This window comes from Glycine soja, chromosome 4 (genome assembly GCF_004193775.1).
Source record: "Glycine soja cultivar W05 chromosome 4, ASM419377v2, whole genome shotgun sequence".
Classification (NCBI taxonomy): domain Eukaryota; kingdom Viridiplantae; phylum Streptophyta; class Magnoliopsida; order Fabales; family Fabaceae; genus Glycine; species Glycine soja.
Genome location: NC_041005.1, coordinates 44,183,116 through 44,194,658, shown reverse-complemented (window position 1 = coordinate 44,194,658; position 11,543 = coordinate 44,183,116). Strand labels below are relative to the sequence as shown.

The 11,543-nt window shown below is 30.4% G+C and overlaps 1 protein-coding gene across 1 annotated transcript; it reads left to right on the top strand.

Moving 5' to 3' along the window:
• The first annotated feature begins 1,504 nt into the window (after nucleotides 1-1,504).
• Nucleotides 1,505-8,673, top strand: LOC114410855 (spermidine synthase 2-like). Its single transcript, XM_028374771.1, has 10 exons — nucleotides 1,505-1,658; nucleotides 2,496-2,572; nucleotides 2,701-2,823; nucleotides 2,970-3,074; nucleotides 3,877-3,949; nucleotides 4,080-4,151; nucleotides 4,255-4,447; nucleotides 5,065-5,168; nucleotides 8,094-8,131; nucleotides 8,378-8,673. Exons 1-10 carry the CDS (start codon nucleotides 1,505-1,507, stop codon nucleotides 8,495-8,497), a joined length of 1,059 nt encoding a protein of 352 aa, XP_028230572.1. The 3' UTR covers nucleotides 8,498-8,673.
• Nucleotides 8,674-11,543: the final 2,870 nt, after the last annotated feature.

Genomic DNA, 11,543 nt, shown 5'->3' with positions numbered 1-11,543 from the left:
ACAATGACCAACTCAAAACATCAACTCTGGTCTAGTGACACAAACTCATTGACAAAGAGAGACACAATGAGATAAAGTGAAGGGAGAGTGAAAGATAAGGAGGCTGAAAAGGCACTTACAAGTACGATTGTACCAAAGTCATGGTGTAGTGACACTAGAGGTTCGGTAGTGGCAGTGACATCAGTCGTGGTGGCTTGGTCATGCTTATGGTTGTGACTGCAAGATCTAGGGTACTTCAAGTGAGAGCGAGGGAACATAGAATTATGGAGATGGGGGATTTGGGTTTGTGGTGGCAACGAGGTTGTGGTGAAGGCATGGTATGGTGGGGGGTTTAGGTTCATTTTCGCAGCAGGTTTGTGATGGAGCAGAGGTGGTGGGGGTTGGGCTTGTGGTGGTAGTAGGGTCGTGGTGGCAACGAGGTTGTGGTGGGGGGTTTAGGTTTCTGGTGGAGGTGAGGTGAGGTGGTGATGTAGGGTTTGGGTTTGTGGTGGCGATTGTCAAGAGAGAAATTAGGATTTGTGAAGGGCATATATAGGAGGTGAGAGCAAGATGGAGTTCAAATTAGTATAAGGGAGAAAACCATTCAACATCGATTCTAATTTGAATTGATGTTAAATTCAATTTCAACATTAGTAAAGAATTGAATCAATGTTAGAGTACTAGTTCAACATTGCTTCAAACTAAAATTGATGTAGAATTATGTTTTCTACATCAGTTTATAAACCACTAATATTGTAAAATTGCATTTAATTTCAAAAACGTCATTGCACCATTTACTACATTGATTTTCGAAGAATCAATGTAGTAACAATGACGTAAAATGTGTTTCGTGTAATAGTGATAACGTCAGACTCCTTGATGATTGATAAATTATTGGGTTGTCAACCTCATTGTACATGTTACATCATTAATTAATGTTGTCACTTGACAACACAGACTAAAAATGATAATTAAAAAAATTCAAAAACTTTTACCGATCAAAATTTAGATTAGGGATTAAAAGTAAAAATTTAAAAAGGTTTAGGAATCAAAAGAGTAAATCCTTAAATATTTTTCATGGTGCAAGACATAGCCATAGGCTATATTATCAAAACTTCTAACAACCGAGCAACGCCATGTGGTCTTTATCGACATGTTTAATTTTTTCGTCATTAAAGCTGTTAGCCAATGCTTATTTTTGTTCTTCTTTGATACGTTGAATCCTAATTTCCTATCAAATCTTGATCCTTGTCTTGCCTTGTTGTATTATTTCAAAAGCATGTATATATATGCGAACATAATCAAAATGCTTTAATTTAGTACAAAGTATCCACACTTGGATCTCCATATATATCTTCTCGGCTTTCTAATAATTTTCTCACGTTTTTTGGTTTTCTCATAGTGATTTAGAATTCAGAAATTGAAAAATATTTTGAAGTGGTCGCATTGAAGGACACAAGCCACGGGCAACACGAAGAAGATAAAATAGCCAACCATTTTATAGTCCTAGCAATCATCGTAGAAGATGGAGAATCATCCTTCATGCCGTCTGATCAGCAATGGTAAAATTGGATTCTCTACTCCAAATTTCACACATGAACGAGATGATGGAGAACCTGAAATTCGTGTACATCCAGAAATTCCAGGATGGTTTTCAGAGTATTCTCCATTATGGCCAGGTGGGTTTAATTAGATTAATAAAGTTGATTTATATTTTTTTTAAATCATTTTTAAGTTGTTCGATGATCAAGGACATATATTGCGTTATATCCCCTATCCACTTGAGATCCACTACTTCATATGAACATATATGTATCCTTCTTTCATTAACAGAAAATGCAGGGGATCAAATTGTTGAATTAAATAAACTGAATTTTGTCAATCTTATTTTAATTTTTAAAAATTTAAATTTGATTTTGTTGATATACCTGAATTAGTTATTACGCTTAAAAAAATTCCCTGCCCATCAAGTGAAAATTATAAAATATTTTGCATGCCCGGCCCCCTTAATACATTTTTCTGGGCATCTGACCATGCTTCAAGTGCAAGAGTAATAATATTTTTGTCATTATGTTGTGTATAATACATGCATGTCAGATTAATGAACTGTTCATATTAATTTTAATTCCCCTCCCCCACACACCTTCCTTAAAGAACAATCTAAATATGTTGTCGCATGGAATAAGAAATGTGGTAAGTGTAAGATTGTTGCCGACGTAATCAACCTCACATTTTTATTTTCATGCAATAATTAACCAAAAAGATCAAACGTGTTACTCCTACAGCTGAGACACTTTCTAACAAGCGTATTAAAAAAATACTTTCTAACAAAAGGATCAACCTCACATTTGATTTTGTTTTTGTTTTTCATAATCTATGTTCTTCCTCTCTACTAGTTATTTTCCTTTGTTTTTAGGCTGTCTTATTCACCGATAATTGGAGATGATCTATGTTTCTATATATAATATTCACCGATGCATCTTTCAATAAAGCTAACCAAATTACGTGTATTGCAGGCCGAGCACACTTCTTGAAGGTAGAAAAGATTTGTTTCCAAGGGAAATCTGAATACCAGACTATGCTAGTTTTTCAGGTGAGTGATAATAATTAATAGCGAAACACAATATCTTGATTAATTGGCTCTTGATCGATATTAATTTATAGTTATATAAATTGTTTCTGTTAATTATTGACGCTTCTTAAATGTTAATTCCATTGCAGTCATCAACATATGGTAAGGTTTTTGTCCTTGATGGAGCACTCCAACTCACAGAGAAGGACGAATGTGCTTACCAAGAAATGATGACTCACCTTCCTCTTTGCTCTATCCTTAACCCAAAAAAGGTTTCGTATGAGACAAATACATAGTCTTACGTACATTTCAATTTTCAATATTGCAGATTAGTCTATAACTATATATGACTAACCATAATCTGTGGAAATTAATTAATCTCTAAGATTATTTACCCTCACTTCTCATATATGTTTAGGTGCTGCTTATTGGTGGTGGAGATGGTGGCATTCTAAGGGAAATTTCCCGCCACTCGTCCGTTGAACAAATCGACATATGTGAAATAGACACAATGCTGATTGATGTAAGCAAAATGTTTGACTCCTTAATTTCCCTTGAACAAAGAGTCAAATTTTGACTTTATGTACACTTATCGCGTAATTAAAGTGTCCAACTGTTTGTATAAAGGAAAAGTTATATTCATTCCTTAAGTATTTTTACTATTATTTTTAATCAAAATTAAAATTTTACTTTGATAATTTATATGCATCTTTAATATAAAATTTTATTACACGGATTATTGAAGTAAAAGTACAATTTTGATTGAAGAAGACTTAAGAAACTACATTTAAGTTTAGTCATAACTTCCTCTTTTCTTATTTATAAGAATCAAATTAAAAAATTGACTTGATCCTATTTATAAGAATAAATTTAAAATATCTCTTGAATTAGTTGCTTTTTCATAAAAATATCATTATTTTTTAGTCATTTTTCTTAGTTTAATAAATAAAAAATAAAATATATTAATGTATTAAATTCTTTAAGAGTCTAACTTTATGATATATAGAGAACAACTAATTTGATAACCTTATTGACTATTCACATGTATATTCAATAAAAATTAAAACAATAAATACATTCATAATTTTAGAAGAAGAAGCAACATAATTTAGTACAAATTTAATGTTACTGTTTAAATTAACTAATTTATTTCATCCTGTTCAATATAATTAGTTAATTAGCTCTTATATAAAGAATCACATGAAGTATAAGATAAAGCTTAAATCGATTTTAAGATTTTTTTTTATTATACTAAGAAATGAATTACACAAAATGGTGAAGTGGTTGGCTTTAATGAAACAAAGTGTGTTAACTAATGATTTCAGGTCTATAAACAATTTTTCCCGGACGAGGCTGTTGGATACAAGGACCCTCGAGTCAATCTTCATATCATAGATGGTACGTACATCCAATATATATATATATATATATATATATATATATATATATATATATATATATACATCTTAGTATTATCGTATTATTCTTATTACAGTTGTGTGATGTGTTTTTTTCTTGAAACTAGCAGGAACTCTTTTTTTGAATTCTGTTCCAAGAGAAACCTATGATGCAATAATAGTGGATGCCTTCGACCCAATAAGTATGTCGCATCTCTTCTATGTGTTGTTTTTGAATCTTGACAAATGTTGTTCACTCATATATTGTTAAGTAAATACTAATTAATGTCATGTATATGGTTCCAGGGCCTGATCATGAGCTTTTTGAATCTCAGTTCTTTGAACTGGTTTCAAAGGCTCTTCGTCCAGGAGGAGTATTGTGCATCCAAGCAGAGAGTATTTGGTTTCAGTCCTTGGATATTGAAGAACTCCTCACCAAATGCCGCCAAACTTTCAAAGGCTCCACTTATGCATGGACAACTGTCCCTGCATATCCAAGGCAAGCTTCATTCAATCATTCTGTGTCAAATTTATATTTGGATAAAATTTTTAATAAATACTTATAAGAAAAGGAAATACAAAAGTACAACAAATAAAATAAACTTATTTTTATAGGTTAAAATTAACTTATGTATAAATTAAACTGTTTTTGGATAAGTTAAATGGAGAGTTTCAATAAATAATTAGTTTATGTATAAGTTAGATTTTTAAAAAAATATATTTTATTTTATTTTATTTTCTTATTATAAGTACTTAATGAAGAGTATTAAAAAACACCTAAATGAAAATGACATACTACCATAATGACATGAATAGACATAAATTCACCAAATCCTTTTTCTTTGGTACTTGATGTGACAGAAAAATGATACAGTAAAAGGGTTTCATCATTCATTATTTTTCTTTGTTAGTATTTGATGTGTAGACACTAACGAGACCGAACGTCCTGTTCTATTCCATTGTTTTTGTTCACCCTTTTTAGTAAAACTCAAGTGTATCATTATAAATCATATCTCTAAAACTTACCAAACATAAAATAGAACCTATTATATGTTATGCCTCTTCCTGTTTTATTATGTCTACCAAGTGTTATATCTTTGGTTTCTTTTCTTCTAGTGGGGTCATTGGTTTCTTGCTATGCTCCACCGAAGGTCCATATGTCGACTTCAGAAATCCAATTAACCCGATCGATCTCGAAACAAATCTATTAAATAATGGAGGTTATTTTTTCGTTTAGTGGAGGTTTTTACCCTTCGCAAAATAAATTACGGAGGTTTTCAAAAACCTCCGCAGTTATATTCGTCACAAGCAATTAGCGGCGGTTTTCAAAAACCTCTGGTATCGAGAATATTTTGCAGAGGTTTTTTTGTAGAGGTTTTAAACCTACGCTAACTGTGGAGGTTTTTTAAAGGAGGTTTTAAACCTACGCTAACTGTAGAGGTTTATTGGAAGAGGTTTTTATACCTACACTAAATATGGAGGTTTTTTGTAGGAGATTTTAAACCTATACTAAATGCAAAGGTTTATTAAAAGAGGTTTTAAAACTATACTATGGAAGGTTTTTTTTTTAAATCATGCTAACAATAGATGTTTTACGATTGATTTTCTAATTCTCCTTATTTTCTTGTATATAATGATTTTGTATACTCATTTTAGTTTCATAATCTACATGTATTACAATTTTTCATTTTCTTATGATATCGATAAAAAAATGTAATAAAAAAACTCATAATGAGAACGTAGAAATTATATTTCAATAACCAAAATAATAACATATAGTTCAAAGATTTATAATTCAAATTTCTATTGTAAATCAAAGTATGACATAAAATCCATAACAAAGTAATATTAGTCTTGTACTAAACTTTAAATCCAAAATACATTATAAGCAAACTAAGGGTTGCTAGCACTAGAAAATCTTCTTGCATCCAAAGGTGTATTAGGAACACTTGAAGCATCATTTGGCTGAAATAAGAAAAGAAAAAACACTTAGTCACATATACTATATACAAGAGTGTATCACACATACTAAATCATAATGACCATCAATAAAAATAATCAATTCTAAACAATTGTTTTAATATTCTAAACTTATGCATGGTTATTACCTTGGTCATGTATGTTTACTTAAAGACCTAACTTGAGATAAAGAGTATTAAGAGCTAGCCAAAATGAATAAAATTCTACCTTAATATTGTTGATTAACTATAAAATCTACCTACAAAACTGTAAATTAATTAACTTAATAAACACACGTACCAATTACAAAATATATTTCCTTACGAATATGCGTGAATAAATTAATAAATTATAGACATATGTAAAACAATTTTAAGAGTACATTGTGTATTATACTAACAAGTTTTAGGATACCAATAGTATCAAGAGGAGAAACTTCATATTCATCAACTATGCTTTGAGTCAATCCTACTTCAATTTGTTCCTGCAAACATGTAATAAAATGAAATATAAAACTTTTAAGATTAAGCACAATCCTTGAAAACAATGTTACTAAAGAAAAACATACCGCTATAATCTTTGCTACTTCATTTACAAATGATCCATCTTTCCTTTTATGAGTTTCAATATATAATTGTCCACAACTTGCTAGCTTCCCAGTTTCTAACAACTAAGATAAATAAAGAGTAAGTAAACATTGAACTTCTTTAATTAGTAAAAGTTAACATTTAGTGTCATTACCAACTCATTTCTTCTTCTAGGATTAGCTTTGGATCCACCAGTGTGTGGAATAACTTGTTTGCTTTGAATTTCTTTATTTTTCCTGCAAAGTTCCTATATGCAAAGCAATTTCAAGTTTACAACTTGTAATAGTAATCATATAATTAGCTATAAAAACAATTCAATAATTAAAACAATCTAATTAGAACAAGATAATAATTTGTATAAAATAAGCCATTGAATAATATTATTTAAAATATAATTTACATTAATAAAAAAAACTTAATTTTTCTAAGGGGTTCACACTCAACACAAGAACACATCAATTTCACATCAATTTATCATTAGGACATCGACTGATTCATCAAACATATATAATTTCACAGCAATTATAAGGAAAAAAATGAAAATTACAAAAACACCCCAAAACTCATTCCAATTGATATCTCTAAGGATCCCTACACATGTTCTCACTAATCCCTAATTGTGAATAACTCATCCCTTACCTGGGCTCACATGTCTTCAGTCAGCGATAGTAGCATCTCTAGTAGTTCCCTGAGATTCCTCCAATTTTTTCCTATAATTGCTTCGATAGAGTTCCCAAACGTCAGAGAGATAGAGACAGAGAAGGGATTGAAGCCTCCGCTTGTACTATCTTGGTGCGATTCATTTATCTTTCTCCGTGACTATTATTTCGCAAATCCCAACGGTGAAGATGTGCGGAACTAAAACAGGAACCACATATCAAAATTTCATGAAAATCCAACGGTTAACGAAACCTGGATCATAGTTTTATTGAGACCGTTTTGGGTTTCTGCGGGAAAGAAAAAAAGCTACGATGCGAAAGGTATTTCTCTTATCTCAGACATTGTATCGAAATTCCCAACGGTGAGAATGCTCGGAATTGGGTTGTGAGCATGCTATTTAAATTTCACGACGATCCAACGGTAAATAAATCCGACATCGTCATTTTTTCTGAGACAGGTTTGGTGGCCTACGGGAAAAAGAGAGAGTTTTGAGAGGAGAAGGAAAAAAAATGAGGGAAAGAGGAGACACCTTACTTAACATACCTATTTATACCTAGGATACTCAACCTATTATTTGCTCTATATTTATTTATTTATACTAAAAAGCTTTATAAATTTACTTATGAAAAAAATGGGATATGAGGAAGAGTTAGAGAGGGAAATTGGGATTTTGTGATTTTTTTTAGAGGGAATTTTTTTTTCCCTGAAAAAAATATGATTTATCTTATTTTAAAGAGAAAAGAGTGGAAAAATAATATTTAATTAACAAAGGTTATAAACCTCCGCAAATTAAGCACAAAAAATGGTAGTTTTTAATAAAATAAGGAGGTTTCTAAAACCTCTACAAAATAAACACAAAAAATGATAGTTTTTAATAAATTAAAGAGGTTTCTAAAACCTCCGCAAAATAACCTCCATTATTTAACATTTTTTTTGTAGTAATATCAAAGCAACCCTTGAAGTTTTACAACTCAGAAGTAAGCATGTACATACATATGCCATCTAAATTTTTTATTATTATTACAATAATATTATACGGAATAAAGTTGATGATTAATTTATATCAAAGAAAATTTAACTTAGTCAAATCTAACTAGTCACATTACTTAACGAGACAATACTAATATTACTCGCACCAATAATTTATTGGTATATATCAACTAAAATTTGACATCATTTTTTCTGTTTCTTTAAATCTTTTCTATGTTGTGTATCCGTTTCAGGTTCATTCAGCAGCGTTTTGCTTGCCATCTTTTGCCAAAAGTTCTTTTAATTCCAAAGCTAAGAGCACCGCTAAATGGCGCCGTAATGTTAACAGGACAGACACATGTTCACATAGTTGAAAGCATGTGTGCTACGACCGACAATACTGCATGCCTCATCCATACCCATTCCGACAATAATCTTTGAAAACTCATGTCATTATTGTGCCAGGATTTTTGAAAATTTTGTACTTTGTTATGCTTAAAACGTTCAAGTGTGTTATGCATTCAAAAATAATTCCTTCTTATGTTGCCATTATTCAGACAGAATCAATATTTTATTATTTAATTTATTTTAAGTAAAACATCAATAGTTCTTGCAATCTCTCGTCCTTAATGCCAAGAAAATTTAAATTTAATCCTTAACTTCGACAATTATAAATCAATTTAGTTATTGGCATTACACGAAAGCATTTCAAACTTTGATTTTGGTCATAAATTAATTTTATCCATGACTTTGGTAGTGAACTGGTGTAAGATGTTCAACTTTGACTTTGATCAAGTTTCAGGATATTCTCGCAATGGTTTTTCTTTCGGTTGGCGGCAATGGGTTTGAATACATGTAAACACACTTCAACACTCACATCAGTGATAATTTCGGTAGGATGACGGTAAATGTAATAAATACGTAGCTAACACTGACAATAATCTATTTATAAGGATATCCAGAAGTAGTTGAGATGGATTGTTTAGGGTTCAAAACCTCTATTGAGAAGTTTTTATCTATTTAGAAGTAATATGTTATGAGTTTACTCCCTAAGTACTGAGATATGCACTAGATCCTTCTGTGGACTTTAGTTCATTTTTGTTCTCTGAGGAATCTTTGGGTTAGTCTATATTCTAGGCCGAGGTAGACTAGCTCTTAATTACTAATAGGCTGCTTGCTTTTGTCAAGTTTGGTAAAATAAGTATTAGTTAATTTAATCTTTAATTTTAGGGATCAAATTAAACTAATTCATAGTAATCAAATTCAGATTTTTAAATTGTTTGATTATTTTTTATAATTATTAGAAATCAAATTAATTGGATAGATCAATTTAGGTAAGCCTTCTAAATAAATAAAAAAAATAGTTAGGAAGAAAATCTTCACTAAAAATAGTCACTCAAATTGTTGATAAAATTTAGTCATAATTAAAATTAAAAGATACTTAATACTTATAACATGACACTAACCCAAATATATCAATTTTATGAATTAAATTACTTCACAGTTTTGAGAGCTTGTGACAAAATTTATTTATTCATATTATCAAACAATAAAATGTTTAATTATTAATAAGAATCTTAAGAATTAAATTGATGTTTTAGTTCAATCTTTTGTTTTTGAAAAAATTCTTTTGACACCCAAGACCAATTGATAATTTGAGAGAGATAAAGAAATAAGAAACAAAAATATTTATATAATAGATTATATGTAACTTGATATGATAGAAAAAAAATAAAAGAAAAAATAAGAGTTGTTAGTTTGAGGTTTAAAATAAAAGGTTGCCAAAATATCACCATTTTTTTGAAGAAATTAGTCTATTTATATTATCAACATGTTGAACTGGATCACATGATTAGTACAGTGGTTAAGGTTCCGCTTCATTCACTTGAGTGTAGGACTCGTACTCGATTCTAACATAAGATAAATATTGTAGGTGAACCTGGACAAAAGAATATATTACTATTCGGTAGAAATCATTATATCTAACATAGGATAGATATTGTAGGTGAACCTAACATAATTGCGCTTAACTAACAAGATATCGCAGCTGATTCTCTATTAGATTTCTTCAGTTTTGCCTCTCATGCATAGCGTTAGGATATGACCAAATGATGGAATTTTGCAATCTATCACTGCACCTAGCTAATTAATCCTAAACCCATGGGAGGTTGGTATGTCTATATCCAAAATTGGCTCAAATGAGTATGAATACATCGATCATGGCTAGTTTGTCTCCATGAAAGTCAGCAATTTGGAAAAACAACTCAACACTAACGGCACTGCACGCATGTTCCTGGAAGATTTTCCCTCCTTATCACGAGAAAATGTCGAACTTTTTTAAGGTTGGTTATATATGTGCATGACATGCATGTTCTCAGTGGTTGAAAGTTGAAACTGTGGAACACACAATGATTGCACAACGTGGAATCAAATCCCCAATTTTGTGTTCGAGATTGACGACCACATCTAATCTAAATGACCATCGTTTGAGTATATCATATGGTCCCTATTAAAAAAAGTGTTTTTTACAAGGCACATTTAAAGTTAGTTGTCGAAAAATCATCATAATTTAAAGGATGATGATAATTTTATAAATATTATTAAAAAATAACATCTTTTATTTTGTTGCATTTAAATTAAATCAATACTAAAAAATACTTCAAAATAAGAACTGAGCTTCACACTCAGTCCCAACCCTACTGCCACACACATTGCAACGAGAACCAAAGAAAAAGAAAGCCTCTTCCATTTTCTGTTTAGTCATTTTACGAGTAACTTTTTTTTGTTTCCGGAGTTAATTATTTATACAGGGATACCGTACAGCTAATTCTACATTAAAAAAATAATAAAATAGTTACAAGAAAAAATTAACAATAAATTACACTCTCATCTCCTTAAATATACACGCGATTATTAATTATTACATTGTCCCCGTCTCTCATGACAGAGTTGAGTACATCAGAATCAAAGACAGAATTGAGTATATGACATTTTTATTCTATTTTCTTTTTTTTCTGAATTTTTATTCTATTTTCTGTTAGAGTTTCGTTAGTTTCCGTTTAAAAAGTTATTAAAATATATTTTTTATATTTTATTTCCTTAACATTTATAGTTATTGTGGCACTCTCACCATGAATAATATATAGGCTCCTCTCCTTGAAAGATGCAAATATATTATGCTTTATTTTTAAATTTTTCAATAAAAATAATTTTATGACTAAAACATCTTTTGGCTAGGTTTGGGAGGCCCGAAATGTTGTGGAAGTGAGTAGAATAGGATAGAAGTTATGAACTTCAAAATTTTCACTGGTTTGGGTGGAGAGAAGTACTAACGACCAAATATTTAAATTTTTTGGATGGTCCTTAAATTTGAACTGTTGAAGCAAAATTACAGTGTTACCCCTTCACTCTCCTTCACAC

Excerpts from the sequence above, each read along its gene's own strand:
- LOC114410855 (XM_028374771.1), top strand. The coding sequence starts at position 1,505 with ATGGAGAATCATCCTTCATGCCGTCTGATCAGCAATGGTAAAATTGGA. Across the intron at positions 2,573-2,700 it reads AGACTATGCTAGTTTTTCAG|TCATCAACATATGGTAAGGT; the intron begins GTGAGTGATAAT and ends ATTCCATTGCAG. Across the intron at positions 4,152-4,254 it reads GGATGCCTTCGACCCAATAA|GGCCTGATCATGAGCTTTTT; the intron begins GTATGTCGCATC and ends ATATGGTTCCAG.